This window comes from Miscanthus floridulus, chromosome 13, assembly GCF_019320115.1.
Source record: "Miscanthus floridulus cultivar M001 chromosome 13, ASM1932011v1, whole genome shotgun sequence".
In the NCBI taxonomy this organism is placed as follows: domain Eukaryota; kingdom Viridiplantae; phylum Streptophyta; class Magnoliopsida; order Poales; family Poaceae; genus Miscanthus; species Miscanthus floridulus.
In genome coordinates this window covers 77,939,412-77,961,746 of record NC_089592.1, presented here as the reverse complement: position 1 = coordinate 77,961,746, position 22,335 = coordinate 77,939,412, and the positions used below count along the sequence as shown (strand labels likewise).

General features: G+C 45.3%; 2 protein-coding genes across 3 annotated transcripts; one reads left to right on the top strand and one right to left on the bottom strand.

The window, feature by feature from the left end:
* The first annotated feature begins 10,969 nt into the window (after nt 1–10,969).
* On the top strand, nt 10,970–18,641 carry LOC136501596 (uncharacterized). 2 transcript variants are annotated; one of them, XM_066497109.1, is made up of 18 exons: nt 10,970–11,178; nt 11,387–11,426; nt 11,524–11,653; nt 11,862–11,979; nt 12,872–12,967; nt 13,283–13,326; nt 13,580–13,648; nt 13,728–13,874; nt 13,956–14,025; nt 14,107–14,258; nt 14,857–15,021; nt 15,102–15,173; nt 15,255–15,396; nt 15,935–16,453; nt 16,581–16,864; nt 17,068–17,673; nt 18,010–18,165; nt 18,267–18,641. In XM_066497109.1, exons 3-18 carry the CDS (start codon nt 11,525–11,527, stop codon nt 18,339–18,341), a joined length of 2,844 nt encoding a protein of 947 aa, XP_066353206.1. In that variant the 5' UTR covers nt 10,970–11,178; nt 11,387–11,426; nt 11,524; the 3' UTR covers nt 18,342–18,641. The 2 variants fall into 2 exon arrangements, with proteins under 2 accessions (XP_066353206.1, XP_066353207.1); XM_066497110.1 differs by lacking the exon at nt 10,970–11,178 and having other exon boundaries at nt 11,212–11,426.
* A 987-nt stretch (nt 18,642–19,628) lies between these two features.
* Nucleotides 19,629–21,963, bottom strand: LOC136500103 (probable disease resistance protein At1g52660). The gene is made up of 2 exons (XM_066495512.1): nt 21,784–21,963; nt 19,629–20,447 (listed from the first exon to the last, which is right to left on the bottom strand). The coding sequence occupies exons 1-2, from the start codon at nt 21,961–21,963 to the stop codon at nt 19,629–19,631; spliced, it is 999 nt and encodes a 332-aa protein (XP_066351609.1).
* Between the last annotated feature and the right edge of the window lie 372 nt (nt 21,964–22,335).

The window sequence follows — 22,335 nt, the reverse complement described above, 5'->3', positions numbered from 1 at the left end:
AGGTTTCGGTCTGGAATGTTATGTCCATCATGAAATTATAACTTAAATTGTATCTGGACATGTATCTCCATCATGAGAATGGAGATCTCTATGAAAACATATCTCTGGACATGTATCTATGTATCTGGACCTTATTTAATTTATTTGGACCTATGTTATTGTAACTTAAATGCTACCTATCTTGAATTTAACTGGACATGTACTTTGCTGGAATGTTATTGTGATCATGAAATTATGTTAAAATTCTGTCCAAATTCTATTGAAAGCCGGCCGGGATGGGTTATTTTCCCAGAACAAGCTTTGCGCGGCAAAACTATGAAATGATGATCACCAAAACTGTGATGTCGTTAACGTTCAGAAATGAGGACAACAGAAATTCACTCTGGCTCTGCAGGTATTTTGGCTTGAATTGGACGGTCAACACGCTTCCGAATGTACCTGAGTTTACTGGTTCTGCTGATTACAAATAAGAATGCTGCGGTCATGAGGAATCCTTTTAACAGCAAGGGGGCAGCAGTATCAGTTCCTCGGCCAGAATTCCATCCTGGGATAATAGGTTGCACACTGATTGAAGCAAATCTCTGATCACCTTTATCATCCCTAGAATGGTATGAATGGAATTATTAAATAGCCTTATCAAAAGTGGATTCGAGTTTTACAGAATGAGGGCAATGTAGATAAGCTAGGCGTCTGAACCACATATACATGTGTCCTTGCCTTTAAATAGCATCCCCCCACAAAAAAAAAGGAGCAATCAGAGATTCGAAGAGCACCAAGTCTGTCCTTGTCGTCATGCACTAGGTACTAAAACAACTAGCTTGGCAGATCAATAAAAAGCAAATCATATTGGCGTAATCAGTATAAGCCTAATTACATTTCATGACAAGAAAAACAACAATGTTATAGGTTTTAGTAACCTCTGGAGGTTAAAACAACAAAATTGCTGTTTTTTTGAACGATGCAGGAGAGCTGCACGCAATTTAATCAAGAAAGCAAAAATAACTGAAGTTGGAGAAAACATCGATCAATCTCGTCAGATTGTTGATTGTAAATACAATATCCTTCCCTGAGCTATTAGAAAGTGCCAGCAATTCAAACCTGATAGATTCCAGAAAAACATCTTCATTTCATAGGACTTAGATGTCATTACAACACATTCTACAAATCAGTTACTAAACTGACCACCACCAGGAGTCGTACCCCACACTTCTAGAACACAGTTACTAAACAACTTCACTTGCTAATAAGAACTACCACACCTAAAAGAACTAGGACTGCAATTAGTAAACACAGCACCACCAACAGTTGCACCAGAACGATAAGCTTGTCCATCTTGAGATCCATCCTCTCTTCCTCGTAAATCCTGCAATTAGGCTTCATTTCGACCAAGGCTTTAGTTTCACCATGACCTTCGTATGCTACTGCAGCTTGCATTTCTTCTTTTCGTTTCTTTTCCATGTCTTCTCTAATCTTCTTTGCAACTACTTTCTTGTAAGCATCAATCCACCTAAAGAATGGACATTTCTTCACTGCCTGTGGAAATGACAATACATAACACAAACTATTTATCCAAATCTTGACACAGTATCTAGTTCATCCATTTCTATATGACAAAAACAGATCATTATATACTCACAAATTCATCGTAGTTTACGCATTTGAAGAAAATTTTGCCGTTGTTCTTCTAGGATTTGCATTCCACTACTTTATCACCACATTCTGGGCATGGAATGAGAGGGATCCCGCTAGGGCCAAGTGGATACAGAGAAAGGGCAGCTGTTGGGATGAACGACGAACTAGACGAAGCCTCACCCATATCTGGCGTCGGGGCAGCGGCGGCGTCCTGGCGCGGACGCGTCGGGGCAGCGGCGGCGTCCTGGCGCGGACGCGTCGGGGCGGCGGCAGCGGCCTGGCACGGACGCGGCGGCGGCCTAGCGCGGAGGCCGTGGCTGGGAAGGAAAGGGCCGAGGAGGTGGGCTGCTGTCGGCCGTCGGCGGCATCGGCGGCGGTGGAGCAGTTCCCTCTGTTCGTCTTCGTCTCGTCTCTCTCCCGTTCTCTCCGTGCTCTCTCTCCCGTGAAGATACGGTGAATGAAAAGGAACGAAGGGATAAGGCTCAGGGGCAAAACGGAAAGAAAAAGATGCCGCAGCAAAAAAAAAATTTAATTTGGCAACAAATCCTCCACAGGGCATATTTGCGGGTGTGTATCATTTGAGAATGGCAAACAGGCGAATCCCATTTACGGGATGGCAAAATTGCGAAGCCCAGTTTTCCTAACGGCAGAATCACCGTTTTCTCGCTCCCACACCAACCCCCGCCCCCGGCGGCCCCGGCCCCGCCTCGCCTTCCCGCCGCTGCGCCGCCTGCCCCTCCCCACTCTGCTCGGTGGGCACCACGGCCCAAGCCCCATCTCGCCTGGACGCCACACCATCCCTGCCCCTCCCTGCTCCAGCAAGGTCGGCACCACGCCCCGCCCGGCCGCCACGCTGTCCCGGCGCCTGCTCGGTGGTGCATCCACCTTGGGAGCAGTTCGTTCTCCGCGGTGCCGTGAGTCCCCATCTCCCTATTAGCCGCCTCTTCCCCTCCTCGCTGCCACGCCGCTCCCCTTGCGACACCACTGTCGAGCGGATCCAGCGCCGCCACGCATGTCTCGTGCTGTCGTTCGCAAGTAATCTGCACTTGCTGTACATCCGCTCTGAGCCTCTGACCCAGGTCCGTAAAGCGTTAATCACTGCCTACTGATTTGATTTTGGTATGTCCCTGTTGTGCAGTTGTGCTTACTTGGGGATTTGATACTATCCTGTGCTCATGCCTTTATCAGATTCTGGACTGAATGTTGTAGGCGTATCTTCATCATTGTTATGCTAATGGATTTTCTGAGCAAAAGCGAAGTGATACTATCCTGTGCTGTTTGTTATGCCTTTATCAGATTCTGGACTGAATGTTGTAGGCGTATCTTCATCAGTGTTATGCTAATGGATTTTCTGAGCAAAAGCGAAGTGATACTTGATTGTGGAATTGACATAACATTTTTTCTTACAGAGCGGACATTTGGATAACTGACATACATCTTACAGACTTAGGTAGTCTTTACAGTGCCAATGCAATTTTGCTACCAAAATTTTGTTAAAAAAGGATTCCTAACTCAATTTAATGATGTATGCTCTTTTGTCAACAAAATTTTTATTCCAAATTCCAACTACACCCAATTATTATAAAGTAGTTTAAAGTTGCTAATATTTATTGTTTGATTGTTTTCTGCAAGATTTTCATTTTTTTATTTGTAGTGCCACTAATCTTACTCAAGTTGTTTAAAGTTTAAACACCTTCTGAAGTAACGCATTGTATTGTAGCTTTGCTTCTTTTTACGCCATGAATTCTTGAAAATGCTTAGCTATAGGCACGTGGCAGCAGCATGCTGCAGGTGGAACATATAGATGTATGAAGTAACATCTCTAGATTCATGCATTATAATGCATCCATGGCTCTCATCTCTAGATTGGTTTTGAGCTGATCGGCCAGACGTGTGTGCAACTCCTGTGCCGCCTCTCCGCGACGAGAGCTGGCCGAGCGCTCTGCCTCTGCTGCTATGCTGCTAGCTTGATGATGTCACCATGACATCATGACTATGCCATATACACATAGGAATTTCACAGAATATACAGTTAAAAAGATCATACTAGTAGTTGCAAAAAAATTAATACTCCTACATTGTTGTTTGATCACTTAAAGTAGTAGTTAAAATGCAGTTCATCTGAAATTGAATATTTGGTGAAATTTAACAAGATTTCTTCTCACAACTTACAGTGAACAATAAATAGATGCCACGGCTGATGTAACAGTTACCAGGACTGGAGTTAAATGTTGCTCCAATATGTGACAACAGAAACTAAATAGATTTTAGTGGTCAGTGCTTAAGGGTTCATACATACATGGTTAGATGGACAAATGCTCCTGATGAATTAGTAAGAAACCAGCATGCGAATTGAAAGATTGTCTTCTGCTGTAGAAATTTGTCTCAAATGAATAGAGAATGCCTTATGTCTTTGAACAAATGTCCACCCTGGGACAAAAACATGATGAGGCAACATGTAGTCACTATTGAGGTTTTTGGCTAAATCTATGCATGCTCGATGAAGAAGTTTGGTGTTGTTTTTAGTCTTTTTGATTCAGAGCAGTAAGCTGGGGACCTCCTTTGTCCTTTGTGCATTGTACTAACTATTAACCAGAGTAAAACCAGATTAATGTCCACATTAGTTCTACATAATTTGAGTCTTCCATTCCTGGAATTAAGCAATTAAATGAACTACCAAACAGATATGGTTTATTGATTGTTTGTCTTTTTAGTTAAGCAGCTCGCTGGAGTGCGACTATTTTGATTCTTCACTTGCGCTAGATTGCCGGAGCATTACTAAAATGACTTTAGTAATATTGCACAACAATGTTGCATGGGAAAAGTCCATTTTCCTCTGAAATCAATATAGCTGGCTACCATCACACAGGGAAAGAAAAAAAAATGAAAAGAAAGAAAGGCATCTGAAGCACCACCATTTTCGTTTCAGTTTTGTCAGGCCGCCGAGCGAGGAGAGACTACTATCTACACATTGAGATTGTTCAGCAATGTAGGCGTATTATTTTTTATGCAACTACTAGCATGATCTTTTTAATTGTATATTCTGTGAAATTCCTATGTGTATATGGCATAGTCATGATGTCATGGTGACATCATCAAGCTAGCAGCAGAGGCAGAGGCAGAGCATGCGGCGGCCACGTCACAGCTATGCTAGGCCAGCTCTCGTCCCGGAGAGGCGGCGCAGGAGTTGCACACGCGCCTAGCCGGGCCCGGGAGCCGGGAGCCGGAGGGTGACCGAGCTGCTGGACCCGAAGCACATGGTGGCGGCGTTAGGCCGGATTTGGGGTAGAGCCCAATCCATCTCCATTGTAGCGAGGTGGCCGGCGGCGCCACTGCTGCACAATGGAGCGACGACGCGGACGTGCATTACGGCGCCCGGGGCTGCGGCGCGGCGGAGCATGGGCCACGCAGGTCCGCGGGCCTGCGAACGCGGCGTAGGGATGCGGGGGCCGCGCAGACGGGCGACCGCGCCGAGATCCGCGGATAGGCTGCGCGACCCTCCCTCGTGTGTCGGCAAACCACCCCGCGCCGCCGCTGCCCTCCTAGGACCTCCGGCGACCTGTGGCAGAGGCGCAGAGCAGAATGACCTAGGCACCATCGAACCTCGGGCAGGTGAAGGGAAGACCACGGCGCGACTCCCGCGAGACGAGGCTGGAGTCTGGAGGAAGATGGAGAACGGGTGGTGTTGGACGCCGCGATGCCGATTAATGTCTCGACCCTCCGGCTCGGCGCCAAGATCTACGGCGCCGAGCTCGGCGCCAAGATCCACGGCGCCGAGCTCATGCCACGTCCGCGTCACGCAAGCAACCACGTCAACGACACGCAGAAAATGACTCTGGACCTTGCAGAGATGTGTAAGCTCGACGCCAATTGTCACGGCGCCGAGGCCAGGGTCTATTTTTTGAAAGTATACTGCCAGGGGCATATTTGTGAAAATCTTTCAAAAAAGAGCTGAAAAACAAAAAATTCGGCCGAGAGGGGGCGGGGGGGGGGGGGCACGGCGGTAGGCGCGTGGTTATGGCTATGACCACACAAAGTTGCTGTTGTATACTTGTATGACATCATTTAACGACGAATTTAGCTATAGAATCTAAGCAACATATTCCTAATTTGTGTTGCTTACATGGTCAGCAACAATTCTATTAATTTCTAACATCACGTTTGGATATGTATTTAGCTTGGAATTAGAGAATTGGAATTATACGTCTTCAGTACCACGTGTTTGAATGCTTTGGAATTGGATCTTGAAATTTCGCCCATGATTCTATAAGCTATTCTTCCAACATGAAGCAACACACCCCCAATACTGACCTGTGGAGCTCGGCATTGGCTGGAATCCACTGGGCAAAGCGGGGGAATAATCCCAAGGCTGGAATTCATTTCCTATCAAGACAAGACACAAGTACTGATCGGTCACGACCAATGTCTACTACCATAATCCCTTCCAAGCATGTACATTGTGGCGGTCATAATTAAACTTCTCTATATGTCAACTGTTCTATGGCTGCAATTTTGTCATACTCGAAGCAAGTAGGCAGCAGCCACACAAGCAAATTCATGTTTGATTAAATCATTCTTTTTTTTAATCTTTTCTCTTCTTGCTTGACAATCAATTGCTTCTTTTTTTGCTTGAATTTTTCCCTTTTTGCTTCACAATATATTTCCAAGGTGAAGCATCCACTCTTCCACATTTCATCATTTCGTTTATGTCCTTTTGTATGAATCAATTCACTGTTCCATCTTTTCTTATGAATCTTGCTTCATGTTGTTAGCGCTAGCTTCCATATTGGTTCATCCTCGATGCATATGTGGATTATTGTGTTTGCTCATATGACTTGTGTGAGACTAACAAATTTCAACCATTGTTTTCCTTTTGCATGGCTAATTCCATATATATATGTCCTTCCTGACATTGTATAGCTCTATAAATTCTATTTTAAGGTTCCTCGATGCTTGTGTGGATTATTGTGTTTGCCCATACGACCTGTGTGAGACTAACAAATTTCAACCATTGTTTTCCTTTTGTATAGTTAGTTGCATATGTCCTTCCTGACATTGTATACTTCTATAAATTCTATTTTAATGTTTATTTAGCAAAACCATTTTCTACTACTGAAAATGTTTGAACGATCAAATTGAGCAATTCCAATTAAGATGGATGGCTATGTAGCCATGGAGGCGGAGAATGGTGTAATGTAGCTCCAGAATCCTTGATGTTGAACACACTATTTCCACTAGAGTCTAGAGAGATCGAGGAGGAGCTCATCTACTGGCACGGGCAATCGATGTAGGCTCGACAGTAGGTAGAGCTTGGCAACACAAAAGTGAGGGTGGACCTCAGGCATTATAGAGTTTGTCGCAAGATTAGCAGGGTGGAGCAGCCACCGGTGCAAAGGGCACTCCTTGCACCAATCTGAGGTGAGCTGTTGAGCGCAAGGCAGTGATCTGCAACCACTAATGTGGGGAGGATGTGGGGTCGAGATGGTGGACTACAGGGGTGAATAGTCCTTTCTAAAATTAATCGCGTCGGCTAACCGAAATAAATACGGAATTAAAACTATCAGTCTAGCCAAGACTACACCCCTCTAAGTATGTTCTCAAGCACCTTATAAAAGATCATAATTAGGCAACAAAGTTGTCGGGCTAGCTAGAGCTCACCTAACCAATTCTAGGAGCAAGGTCACACAAACCTATGTCATTAGTACTTCAAGCACCGAGGAGCTGCTACACATGCTAGTAGCAAAAGCACAAAACTTCTAATCTCACTAGCAATACTCAATAACAAGGCAACTAATGTCAAATTATAGAGCATAAATTACTTAGCTACACAAACTAAGCAATGTGACTAACAATGTTACTCAAACCGAATTAGTTACGTAAGGGAGCTGCTTCTATGCTACACAAGCAAGAAGGTAACTAGCAAGCTACACAAGCCAACTAATTGTAAGAGCAACTATACAAGCATAATATATGTGAAAGTAAATACAAGCTTGTGTAACGGGGATGCAAACCAACGGGAATACAAGGTTGACATTTGGTTGCCACCAAACTACGTCCCCGTTGTGTCGACTGCTCACTTGGTGGTTCGGCGGCTAAGAGGTGTTACACGAACCTCGTCTACACGTTGGACACTGCAAGAACCTCACAAAGCCATGTGAGGGTAGCTCAATGACACACTCGATTAGAGTTGTTCTTCGCGATCCCTACGGGGTGAGCACAATCGCCCTCACAAATCCTCCTCCGAAGCACCGCACAATCTTCTCGTGTGCTTCAACGAAGTCATAAGCCACCAAGCCGTCTAGAAGGTGGCAACCTCCAAGAGTAACAAGCATCACCGGCTTGCAACACGATCACCTAGTGCCACTCGATGCAATCTCACGATGCAATCGCACTAGAATCGCTCACTCACTCGATCGGATGATCATTATCAAGCACAAGTGAGTTAGAGGGCTCTCAAGCACTCCCCAAGCATGGACACTTAGTCCCAAGGGTGCTCAACCAGCCAAATGCCCGAGCTCCACCTCTATTTATAGCCCTCAAGCCAAATAGAGTCGTTGGAGCAAATATCCCTTTTCTGCGAGGACACCGAACACGACGGTGGTGGCACCGCCCTAGGGGCGGTAGTGCCCCTTCAACGGTCACGTAACAGCTAGGTTGACTGATCATGGGCATTCGGACAGGGGTGGTGGTGGCATCGCCCTAGGGGTGGCGGTGACCACTAGCCAAACCCACAAAACACTCACTCTGGAAATTTAGGGTGGTGCACCGCTGTCACCATGGCGGTGACCAGCCCTGCTTCCTCGCTCTCTGCTAAAAAGAGGCGGTGGCACCGGACCGCACCTGGCGGTGCACCGCCCTCACCATGGCGGTGTGCACCGCCACTTTCGGTGACCACCCCGGCTCCTGCTATGCTCGACCAAGTCTAGGTGGGCACCGCCCTAGGGGTGGCGGTGTCACCGGACAAGGCACGATGGTGCTAGCCCCAACATGCTGCTCTCGGTCTCGGCCATTTGATCACCGCCGGTGCACCGGACAGATAGGAACGATGCCCCCAGGGCAGCAGCCCGAGCCCAGTTTCGCCTCCTCTTCTTTATCAACTTCTTTCACCTTTGCAAATGTGCTAACACCACTAAGTAATCACCACCTTGTGCACGTGTGTTAGCTTTTCACAAACATTCTTTCAAAGGATTAATCACTCAATTTACCACGCCACTCGATCCTAACACGTATACAAAGTTAGATCGCTCAAGTGACACTAGATGACTGATATGTAATTAGGTTTGCTCCTCTTAATAGTACGGTCATCTATTCTAAATCCAGTCATGCACTTCTCTACACAACCTTTGACCGGTGAAATAAAATGCCCTACAAATATACGTTTGCCTTGCGCATTCTATTTCATCTCCTCTATCGTTGATGCAACACATGCACCAACCAATCACCAATTGATATGATCCACTTCATATCATCACGTGACCTTGTTGGTTCATCGATCTTGACCTTACTTGCTTTTCACCGTTGCCTTTGTCCATCGGCGCCAAGTCTTGCTCAAGCTTCACCGTCACGCGGTCCATCGCTCCAAAGCCTCCAACTTGCCCTTCACGCTTGCAACCGGTCCATCAAGCCAAGTCATGTCTTGATCTTCTCCACCTTGATCACATGACTCAATGTCATGTCTCATGTGCAATGAGCTCCTTCATCATCACATGTGTGAACTTTGCAGCATCTTCGAGCCATCTTCATCGTCATGGCATGTATTGTTCACACACATGTATCTGTGGACTAATCACCTGTGTATCTCACATAAACCTTTCAGAGGACTAGGCGCAATAGAGGACTATATGGCAGTGAGTCAAGGTAGAGCCATGACTGTGGGCTTGAGTGACACAAAGCAGGATGGGCGGAGGAAGTCACGCCTACGAGCGTGAGACAAGTGGTGGCGAAGCAGTCCGCCAACGTGAGACGAGCGGAATCGGCCGTGGGTGGTTGAAGCAATGGGATAGGGGAAGAGAGAAGAGCGGTTGATTAAAAATATTAACATACAGACCCATAGTAATTTTGTTTGTTTTTTGTTATAGCTATCTTGTTAGATAAGTTATCTATACTATTCACTATACCCTATGTGGCTACTTTTGTAAAGAGCGAGCTATATATATTGTTGTGGATGCCCTAATAGCTCTATGGTTCTTTGTTTTGACATTTGATTCTTGAAACAAAGAACCATAGACTTCTTAGAAACTCAATTTTGACTACACATGGGGAATACAATACTATTTTAAGCCACACTGAGAGACATAAGCTCTCACTTTACAATGGCTTATGTTGCTAGTGTGACTCAAAATAGTATGCCACATGAATGTATTCCCACCCTCCCGTTAGATTCATATACTCCTTTTTGCTCCGTTTTTGTTCTAACGAGTTGCATGCAACACCACGTGTCACTGCTAAGTCACCATTCTGCTGATCACGACTATTTTTTTCTTATCTTGGCCAATTATTTATTTGGTAGCGGACTCATGAAAATTCAAATGAGAGGTTGATGAGATTGTGGGAATTTTAGAGGTTGTCCATATAGCACTCGAGCGTTTCGGGCTCTCCCAACATTCGATTTTTTTTTCATAGCTTCTTCCTCCTCCTGACGCGCCGCCATCGTCCACCGCTGCGTGGTAGGGTCTTATTGAAGATCCGCGGCCGTGGAACTCCGGCGAGACCCTACCGGCCAAGGTGACCTCCATCTCCCCCCCTCCCACCGCCGCTATGGCCATGGACGCCCCTCCCCGATCGGACCTGGCCCCCTCGTATGTCGTCGGAGCCTTAACCGCCGCCCTTCCGCATCCCCACCGCCTGGCCGTCCGGCCTCCCTCAAGCCATTTCTAAGTCCGCCGGAGTTGGAGAAGAAGAAAAGAAAAATCGAGTGTTCCAACACTCGAGTGTCGGATAGCATTCCTCGAAATTTGACAAGTGGCACGACCGGTGAAATTAGATGTAGGCACAAGGAAGAGGAGGCGAGCATGCGACACCAATAGTGAGAACACATTTTGTGCGGCGTTAATTAGCATGAATGGTTTACAACTTACTTTATCTAACAATAAGAAGAAAAAAACATTTTGAAGAGCATCAATATGACTTTGCTAATTGTTAATTGTTATATATATATATATGTATATATATATACACATATGTATATATATATATGGCTAATACCATGGACCGGTTATTATCTAAAATTTAGAAATTTGGATATCTAAATTGTTATCATTTTATTTTGTTTATCCGTAGCAACACGGCAAGTATCGCCGTCGACTCCAGCCGCCGGAAACCAGGTCAGGGTCAGCCGTCGATTGTAGAAGTTTCCAGAAGTTTGCAGAGACACGCGCTCCCCAAGACCCCAAAGCCCAAATACTCGCTGATCCTTCCCCTCACAAGTCGCAGTCTAGTCTCTCCGTCCGCCTTAAGTCCTCTCTTCGTCGAGACGAGTCGCGTTCCTGTCCGCCGCCCCGCCGCCCATCTCCCAATCCGGACTCAGATCGACCCCTCCTCCTCTCGGTGAGTACCCTAGCTTGCTCGGGCGGGTGGTTGTCGTAGACTTTTTGGAGTTCCAGGGGCGGTTCCTCACTGCGTCCCTGGGCTGGGCGGTCGAATCCAAATCTCGCCTCCTCTCCATTGGGTTCCTTCCGCTGGGTTAGGTTTTGCGTTCTCTGCCGCGGGGCACCCTGATAATCTTCTCGAATCCACTCGTACGTGTTGCGATCAGGTTGAGGTTGAAGGGGAAGGAACTAGAAGCCTACTGAAAGGTACGAGAGCTTGTCCATAGACGCATAAGCATTTGGGTTGTCTGTAGGGAGGTCTGTGGCGCCTAATCCGCGTATTCATTGTCTTCCTCCTGTGCAGGATGGCTGACGACGCTTCTCACGGGGCCAGCAGCTCGACTGTGAAACCTGCTGATGATCCAGAGTCTACCATCGAGATCAACATCAAGACCCTGGATTCACAAGTCCACAAACTTCGCGTGGAGAAGAATGTGAGCATTCTCCTGCCTCCTTCACATTTCTTGTGTGTGTCTATCTGCTTATTTGTTGTTGAACTCTGTGTGGAGTGCTAGAAACTCTATCCACGACTCTGTTGATTTGTGATCCTTTTAGTTAGCATTAGCCATTAGGTGTGGAAATGGTAATATGTGCGTTATGCAATGCTTCTGAAGAGCTAAGTGCTGACCGCCTCATTTTTAGGCACCTGTTTCCGTTTTAAAAGAGAAGGTTGTTGAAGCGACTGGGGTTCCATTGGATCAGCAGCGCTTGATATTTAGAGGAAGAGTCTTGAAGGATGATCACCTCCTATCAGAATACCGTATCCTTTCTGTTTCTGCATCTTGTGTCATGGTTATGAACTGTATACTCGATCCATCTCCATGTTTGTTTCACGTATCCTTTTGGTGAGTCATACTGTGTAATAATACTCCCTCGGGCCTAGTTTGAGAGGCGCATGAGGTCTGAAAAAGTTTCCAAAATTTTCGGACGCCTGAGCTGTTGGACGCAGTTTTCTCTAGGGGCCGACACGCTCGTCTTGTCGTTTCTTGCGCAGAGTAATAAATGCATCCGATACTTGGTCTCCTTCCCAACTGTGCTTGCTCTCATTTCTCACGGTTAGGACGTGTGGCAAGCAGCATGCAGATGTGAAACTGAAAGATTTTTGCTGCTGAGAGTAAACGGATTAAGGGGAGTTATTAAGGATCCCTTTGGTCTCGGTGAAAATTACTTATGCCTGTGAAACTTGGATGGAGGGAGTATTTGATTGCCTATTTCCTTGTTACCTTCTTTTGCTCCTATTTGCTTAATTATGTTCCATGTTCAGTTAGTGATGGCATAATTTGTTTTTCTGCGCTGTAGAGACTAAGGTTATGGCAATTTGATGATGGGAAGAATTTCTTTTAAGTTGGTCCATATTTGATTTTAATGCCTTTCTAAGTGGATTATCAGTTAATGTTACAATGTCACATGCGACCCTATACATTCTGGGGTCTGTGCTAGATTAATAGTTTCCGTCAGTAGGTGGCTGGATATGCCATTTCGCAAAGGAACTTACCTTCACATTAATTTCTATTCAAAATTTTCATTTTTGTATTTTTTTTAATTTTTCCCACTTGTATGATTTTAAAATGCTTTGTTGTGTCATTTACCTTCCCAGTGCGTTTGTTTCTCTCCATCCAAATTCTGTCACCTGTATCCTTAACAACCACAAGATTTAGAGGATGGATATACATTGCATCTGGTCGCTCGGCGTGCAGCAGAGGGCCAGAATTCTTTTGGGGCTTCTGAAGGAAATACACATGCTAATGGTAAGTCACACTGTCGTTTTTGTGACAGCTGGCTACATGATCTATCCTGAACCACCAAGTGTATCTGTATATGCTTCCATGATTTGTTGCCTACTTGCTGCCTTATTCCGCATAGCTATCGTCAGAAAATTAAGTAGACTTTGTTCTTTCAGCCTAAGGGCTGCGAAAATTTGCTAGTTATGTTAAGTAGTGTTAAAATAGTGAGTGCCTAGGTTGGTGCTAAATCTAATTGATCCTAGCCAGTGCTTAGGTTATTAGTTTTTACTCGAAGACATGGGCCTGAAAAAAGATTATATACTTTTCTTTTCTGTGCAGTAAACGTTACTGGAAATGGAGGATTGTTGGATGATATTTCCAGGGTATGCTTCTCTCATTGTTGATTCTTTCTCCATGAAGTTATCTGATTGCATGGCTCTTGGCTATTTTGACATCTTTATACCTTTTTTTTTAAAAAAAAAATGTTAAATCATCTTTGAAGAAACTACATATGTGACATGTTAAGGGGTTTGTGCTTTGTTCCAGACTTCTAACGTTTTGTATGTTGTTGAAATAAATACCAATTAATTGACTGGCCATATGGTACATGCCATATAATTCTTCTACTATTTGCAGAGTGTTCGGGATCTTCTGGGTTCCTTAGGTGTTGCAATGTCTGGTGGTGTCACTAACACGGCATTTTCGGTAACGTGGCAGTTCTTCTCAAGATCTAGAGGGGGTACCTTAGACCTAAGAATTAATTGTTTTATGGATGCTTTATCAGGTTCCTTTGACTACCGCACCAGAAGGACCCAATAATGTGCCCGGAAGAGCTCAGCCAATGAACCCAGCGCAACCAGGATTCTCAGTTCTAAATCATCAAATACAAGTAACACAACTTCAGCCGCCAGGAGCCATTCCTCTCAACATGGTAGATATTTTGTGCTTTTTTGCTTTTCCTCCTGTATTTCAGTTTGTACAGCATCATCTTAACTTTAACCAATGATAACAGATCATTCCAGATTCTTTGACAACTCTGTCGGAGTACATGGATCGCATTGACCGAGTATTACAGAATAATGGTACCATTTTTTGTCTTATAGTTGGTTCATCCATTGCTTGCAACCAAAGATTTTTATATTCATTTTATGCTATAAATGAAGGTGCTCCACCATCCAGGGATTCACAAAGCCAGCAACAACTGACAGTGGATGATGCTAATGCCAGCCCGAGATATCCAAGTCCTGATGTTTTGGCTTCAGTTATTGAGAGAGCCCAACAACTTCTTGGCAGCAGTGCAGCTTCTGCTCTTTCGGTATGTTACTTATCTTCTGTGGTTATGGTCTGTACCAGTTACCCCTGACTCTTTGAGAGTGATATCTTGTTCATCTAAAATGTTTGCCTCCCAGGTTTTGTTCTGCTAAATTTCCACTTCTGTTCTGGTGGTCACTGTAAACACATTTAGTATTATCGGTTGTCATATTTTGTGCAATTCTGTGAGAATCTAGATAAGATAAACTGATGGACTAATGAATTCTTGACCACCCTTAAACAGCAACCCTGGTGTATAGTCAGGGCATAAACTATGTTCTGGCTTCAAGGTGAAATTATCAATCCGCAAGCAACTTTTATAATATATAACGTCAGCTCACTGTTTATTGTTTATAATGCCTGCATGATTTCCTGAGTAGGCCTAAACCTTTTTTACATGTTGTGGCTTTTTCCCTTCTTGGATGCAAAGTTGCTGTTGAGCTGCATGGTTCAGTTTTTAAATTTTAACACACTTTCAATACTCTGGATTTATGAACCAATAGATGCAAAGTTTTCTTTGGATGTCTTCAAGTTGTTATTGAGGAAGAATTTTCATTGAAAACATCTGTGACTTTTATGTACCTAATAATTTTCTGTTTCAGCACATTGCACAACGTATTCGGCAAGATGGTGGGACTGCGGATGCATCTCTTCGCCGTGAGATCCAAACTGAATCTGTTCAGCTAGGAATTTCGATGCAACATTTGGGTGCTATGTTTTTTGAGCTTGGTCGGACGATGATGATGCTCCGCACAGGGCTATCTCCTGTATGCATAATTTGTTTTTCCTTCATGTTATGTAACTAACTTTGTACATGTCACCATATTGAAATATTTTAATTCTGCAGTCTGAGGCTTTTGTAAACTCTGGGCCTGCTGTTTATATAAACTCCACAGGACCAAACCCAATCATGGTTCAGGTGATAGTTGCTACACCTTTTTCATGCTAGTTTTGATGGTCAAGAGTGTTATAATCTCATCAACACATTTTCTCTGTGCAGCCATCTTATCAAAACACCCCTCCTTTTGGTGTATCTAATATACCAGTTATGGGTGGAATTTCTGGTGCTTTTGGTATTGTTGATCCTTCTCGATCATCTGGTTTCGGTGATCCTTTTCGACGTATGAATGTCCCAAGTAGCGGTAAGGTCACATTTCATTGCCTTTCAACTACTGGTTCCCTCTTGTTAGGGTCTTGAACTGGAGGTCCTCTGAACAAATTGTCTCTGTATTGGGTCGTTAGATAGGCATAAATTGTTTATAAAATCCAATTGCTTCTTTACAGCATTGTTAAACTGCTTTTATTTCTTAATTATACTAAGTTATTATAATTTGTTTGAGATGCCAGATGTTAACATCTCCTATTTGCTATTCTAATATCATGAATTGGATACCTCATAAACCTTATGTGACTGTGTGCTGGCATGATTGGACTAAAGTGTATACAATACTTATATTTGAAGTTCAAATTAGTGTTAGGTGCAGTATCTTTCAGATTTGACGTGTGTCATCAATGTACTTGCTAGATTAAATACTCTGTTCTCGAGTATCTTCTGGAATATCCTGGAGTTCATTTGCACATGGGAATTTATATTATTTTGCTAACTAGATCTTTGATTCTTCCACCTTTGTGTCTAGCTGGCTTCCCTTAAGTAATATTTCTTCTCATTCCCTAACTTAGGTGCATCTGCAACAAGTGGTTCAGCTGCTGGTACTACCACAACTTCTGAAGGAGCTATCAACGGGAACCGCCAAGATGCGGCAAGAACTCAAGGAGGTAACACACCAAGTCACCCGGCTGCAACACGTGGATTGCCAACCAGAACAGTTGTTGCTGCTGTTCCAGCACGGTCCTCAGCTGAGGCTCCAAACCATGTCTTTAGTGTTATTCTGCCTGTTCAAGTGAGGGGCCAAGCTGCAGTGCCTAATCAGTCCTCTCAAGGTTCTCAAACAGCAGTGGGCAATGGAGCTCAAGGAAATTCAACATCTGCTGTTCCACAAGCTTGTGTTGGTGATGTTTCTGGTGTTCCTCCTATAGTGGCACAGGTAGCCAATGCATTGGCCGCGAATGCGCCAAGCCAGGTTTCTTTATCTACACAAACTGCAGCAGATCAGGGATTTCACCCGACCATAGACAGCAGAGCTGATGTTCTGAGTTCTTCAACACCAGCCACTACACCACCGCAGAATGATCCCTCAGGTTAGAATCATGGACAAACTTCACTTAAAAAAGTGCAACATCATGTGACTGAACCGGGTCTTTCGAATAGGGTGTTACGAGTTTTTTTTGTAGACCTCTTAATGATATTCACCATTCCTGTTGTTAGGTATTTGTGGTTCCAGTTTGCCACCTCAAGACAGGAATACTTTAAATGTTCCCAGTCTTGACAGTATACAACAGCATCCACAATTGGGAGATACTTGTGCAGATACAGCCGACTTATCAGGAGACGCCACAGCCACCAATACTCATGATGTTCCTTCGAACGCATCAGTAGAAAATTCTGCGCTGAAGAACAAATCCTCAGATGAAGTAGGTTCACAGCCCACTGAGCCTTCTGCAAGTGGCAGTGCTGAACCATTAGGTCTTGGCGGAGGTCTGATTCCAAAGGTATTAATTAGTGACTTTTAAGTGTTTATTAGTCTATCAGGATTCCATTGTTTGGTCTTCATTTTTGTGTTTATTCTATTTGCCAAGTCACATATTTGGAGTTTGTTTTATTTTACTATTGTTTGATTCTATCAGTAAGTTACATGTTTGGAGTTTGTTCTATGTTTCTATTGTTTAATTGCTTCTTTTAACAACACTTGTAGAAACGGAGCAGAGCAGTAAAGCCATCTGGGAGCACAACTGATCCTGGTAGGGATTCATCGTCAGTCAGCCAAAACCAAGATCCTATTTCAGTGGCCCAGCAGTTTCTGGAAGGTTTTGCTTCCCGAAATACTAATGCTAGCAGAAGCAATGCCCCCGCCTCTGGTCCTCCATCCTTTGTGCCACAGCCTACTGAAGTTCCTCCGAGAAGACAGGGTGGTGGACAACCTGATATTGGCAGCATGATATCTGGTATGCTCAACAACCCAGTTTTCAGCAACATATTGTCGAATGTTGCAACACAAGCAGGGGGCTCAAGTGCTGATTTGAGGAGCGTGATGGAAGGATTACAGAGCCCTGCAATTGTAGATACGATAAGCAGTATCGTGCAGAATGTGGATGAACAAGACCTTGGGGCCATGCTTGGTTCAGGCAGGGGGCAAGGCGGCATGGATTTGTCAAGAATGTTGCAGCAAATGGTGCCTGTTGTATCCCAGGCTCTTGGTGGAGCAGGGGACTGTTCTGCTGGTGCAAATAGTAGACAATCTAGGTCATGGCCTCAGCGCATTGACTGTGGAGAAGGAAATGTACCAGCTAGCAGTTCTCAGGTAAGCTATTCTGTGTAGTAGTAATATCTTGTATTTGCATTTGTAATGTATATGCTGCCTGTGCTGTGTGTTTGGTTTAGAGAGCAAATACTGTATGAATGGTTTACATTATTCCGCCATATTGATGTTCATTGTTCTTCTCAGTTATGCAAACCCTCTTTGGTCAGTATTACTTTCCATGGATGCTTTTGCATAATTGGATGTTAAGAGCCTAGAAAGGCTAATATGACACTAGGGCAAGATTATTGTATGCTTCTGTAACTCTTCCTGTATGAATTTTAGTTAGGCCTATCAAGTCTTGTAGGTATCTCACAGTTTTTTGTATTCCATGGCCAGATTGATCTCGACCTAGCTCGTCAAAGCATTGAACAACATGAATCTCCAGAGAATATCTTCAGCTCTGTCCTTGAAACTGCTGCTCAGGCCTATGGCGAAGATGACAGCGTTCAAGGAATGATCGAAGAGCTTTCCAGTGATCAAGAGCTTACCGATGTATGCTTTCCACACCGTTTGAGTTGCACAATCAATGTATAATAACCCTGTCTGGTTTCTGATGTTAGGGTTGCTAATGCTCAACTTGCTGCTTTTGTTAGGAATACTTGAAATTTTTGGTGGACCAAGTTCGGCAGAGGGTACAGTCAGAGTCGCAGTCCGGGAGCCAGCCTTGAAGAGTTGGGCGGCAGGGTCGTGTAGCCAGCCATTCGCTGCAAATCTGCAATATTTATCGCTAACTTGGAAAAGACAGAACCAAGACTTGTTTGGGCGTTTTCATGATTATTAGGTTCCCGCTGTACATGTGGCGTTGTAATTTTCAGAGATGTTGTATTTGCGGCAGCATATTCCGTACTCTGGTTAAAACTGTTTTAGACAGTTTTTCTAGTGGTACATACAGCGAGTTTTAAAGGTGCAGTGTACTGTTAAAACTGTTTTTGACAATTTTGCTAGTGGTACTTAGAGCGAGTTTTAAAGGTGCAGTTGGTCTGAATTTTGTGGATATAATTGTTAATGTGGTGTCTGTGGTTGTCGTAGCGACTCTCCAATTTGGAGGTACAGGCAAAGTTTGTTTCGCAGGTTTGCACTTTGCACCCCTTCCTCGCGTGCATTTTGCCGGAAATTTGGCGGCCTTCGGCGTGCGCCCGGCGGCCTGGAAACCAGCGGTTGCCCCATGAATCCCTGCAGCCCAAGAGTCTGTCTACAGAATAAACAGAATAATCTGGTGTTTCAAAGGCGACGGCCACTCAGAATTTTTTTTAACCGTTGGATCAAGATCCAACGCGCCATCTCATTCTCTTTTACCTTTGGTCTCTTCTCTATCAGTTCCACAGTTTCGTTCATGGTCATGGTAGTTTGCTAATGTGGTATAGATTTTATTGCTGTGTGCTTTGAGTGTATAGAACGACAACAGTGGGTATTTGCTTCACCGATGAACGATCTACCATAAAGAACATTGGTATCTACGGTATGCATCATTGATGAGACTAAAGATAGAAATGTTCGCTGGTTGGTTTCTGGACTGGTTTGGGCTGGCTGGTGCTGTTTGTTGTGAGAGGAAAACACTGTTGGCTGGTTGAATAAGCTTGACTGAAACCAGCAAGCGAATAGGGTGGTAGTGATAGGCGTAGAAATGGAATTTTTGGCCCTGTTCGCTTTGCTGAAAAGTCATGACTGAAAGTACTTTTCGCTGATTTATTGTGAGAGACAAACACTCTTCGTTCGTTGAAATAATACGGCTTATGAGATAAGCGAACGGGGCCTTTGTTCATGACCACAATATCAAATCAAGAAGATTCTTCTTTTACCTACGCAGAAGTACTCCCCCTTCCCGGAAAACATGATATCTTAGGATTCAAAAAAATTCCCAAAAAAAGCTAGGCTGGGCCCCTAAAAACTTGATATTTTAGCTCTTGAAAACTAGGTTGAGCATATATCTACTTGATATTATGATCTGCATTTCTCTATGCATTCCTTTTAATCGCGAGGTACTTAGATGAACTGACGAACGACGACGGGAAGTCTCGGACGTCCCGCCACTCGTGAGCATGTTTTCTGGTGCTGACCAGGGCACCAAACGTTCTGAGAGCGAGAGGCAGCCCCTCGCAGTTCTGGACGATGGCCACCAGCTCCTTGCGCTCCTCCACTCCACTGCCAAACGCGTGCTTCGAGAACAGCTTCCACGAGTCCTCGCTCACCCCCGCCAGCTCGTGCGGCGGGAGCGTGCCCATGATCTCGCCCACTCGCGTGCTCCGGCTCGTGACGACGACGACGCTCCCCGGCGCGCCGAAGCCGCAGGAGCACAGCAGCGGCCTCAGGTTGTCCACCCACCGGGCCTCGTCCTCGTTCCACACGTCGTCCAGGACCAGCAGGAACCTCCTCCCGCCGATGGCTTTCTTGAGACGGTGCGCCAGCAGGTTCAGGCATTCGGGCATGTCGCACCTTGCGTCCGCGGCCGCCTCGTACATCAGCGAGTTCGTCTGCCGGGACAAGGCCTCCGGCGGCTGCGCGGCGTCCAGCAGGCCGCTCTTGTACACCACCCGAACCACCGTCTGGACGCGCGTGAGCGCCCTCCGCACGTCCCTAGCCGCGGCGCGCCGGACTAGGGCCGGGTTCTGAAGGGTCAAGTACCTCAGCGCCCTGCGCGCGTGTGCCGCCGGAGTCTGGGCCTGATGGTCGTCCTCGGACTCGCGGCGGCGGCGCTCGAAGCCATCGAGGACGCCCTCGGCATACGCCGCGACTCTCCTGAAGTCACTACCGGAGGCGGCTTCTTTGTCGAGTGCCTGAGACACTCGGCAAAGGCCGATATACACTCAGCAAAGCTTTTACCGAGGGTTATATTAGGCAAAGGGCGCTTGGTAAATAGTTTGTCGGCAAAGACCTCTTCGTCGAGTGCACTTTATCGGGTGCCAATCCGACACTCGGCAAAGAAAAGTGGCCGTGACGGCGAGCGCCACCATAACGGCGAGCGCCACCGTAACGGTGGCTTTGCCGAGTGTCAAGGTCAAGCACTCGACAAAGGTATCCGATTTGCCGAGCGTCATTGACTTAGACAATCGGCAAAGATGGTCACTTTGCCGAGTGTCTGTCGAGTGCCTGGACCGTGGCACTCGACAAATCTGTGATGTTTGTCAAGTGCAATGGCTATTGCACTCGGCAAAGCATGTTCCCAGGTAGTTTTCAGATGGTCACTTTGCCGAGTGTCATGGTCACTGCACTCGGCAAAGTGACTGAAAACAGCCTTTTTTATTTATTTTTTACATCCCATCCAAATAAACAGAAGATATATATAACATCACCAACATCACATATATATCATCAACATCACATATATATCACCAACACCACATATATATCACAAACGTCACATATATATCATAAATATCACATGTCTCACAATATATCACAAATAAGTTCACAAGCAATTCAAGTGCTTCATCATCATCAACCACAATTGCAAATAGAAGTATCATTAACAACCACAAGTATCATCACTGATTTGGTAAAGGATTCGCTGAAGCATGAGGATCGTTCGATGCCGTCGATTGATTCTGCACAAAGGAGAAGAGATTGCATGTGTGAGACAAGATAAATATATACCATACATGAATAAAATATTCATACTCCACTAGATTTGACCGTAAGCATGAACATACAAACTAAAATATTTATACTCACAGGAGTAGAATAGTGAGGAGGTGGAGGTGGAGCGAATAGCGAAGGTGGCGGAGCCACACCCGTAGCGGCGCCAAGACTTTGCATGTACTGAAGAATCTCCGCCATCCTCCGCTGCTCGGCCTCCCGCTTGGCCTCCACCCTCTCCATCTTCGCCTGCATCTGCTCCCGTATCCTCCTCTATTGTTCCAGTTGGGTCTACAATATATTCACCTCAATGTTACAATAATGCAAAGGAAATGTATGAAAAAACCAATGAACGACAAATAAACCAGGAATAACCTCAGGTGCCTCCACCCGGTGGTGTGAAGTGTCCTGCCGAGGTCGTATGGTCGGGCTCTTGCTCGTGCTGCTTGCTCGAATCTAGGAGAGACTGGGAGTAACGGCCGAGTCAATTGCGCCATCGCCAATCTAGTACTACTCATGCTTCTTGCCTCCTCCCACCCTCATGACGACTTCTCCATCAAGATCCTCGGTGCTCGGATCGTACTCTGACCCATGGACCTCACTTGCCATTGATGTGTACTCACTGAGGCGGTTATGGACAGTCGCATTGATGTACGCCTCGGGCCCATCCTCCGGGTTGTAGTCGACGTCGGACGTTGCCTTGCCCTTGTGGGCCATAGCAAATGCCTTGAAGATGGAGCAAGGCTAGCCACCATGTGACGCCGACTACAAGAAAAAAAATGCAAGATGATTAGAAATCATACAGAATTGAGTGTTAGAATAAATAAATGAATTTGCGTACCCATGTTTCTGCGTATCCGCTAAGGCTGCGGCTGCCTTGATGGTGTGCTACACCTGGCATCATCAAACGTCGCTCCCGGCACAAGTTGTGCGTCTCCTCCCACTCACGTGAGCACCACCTGTCCACCGTCTGTTCCCAGCACTGGGGATGCGCGGCGCACCAATAAGGAATCATCTATAGGCCATCAAGTACATGACATATCGGAAGATGAAATTAAACCTACTTAATCTCAAAAGGAATCAGTATTA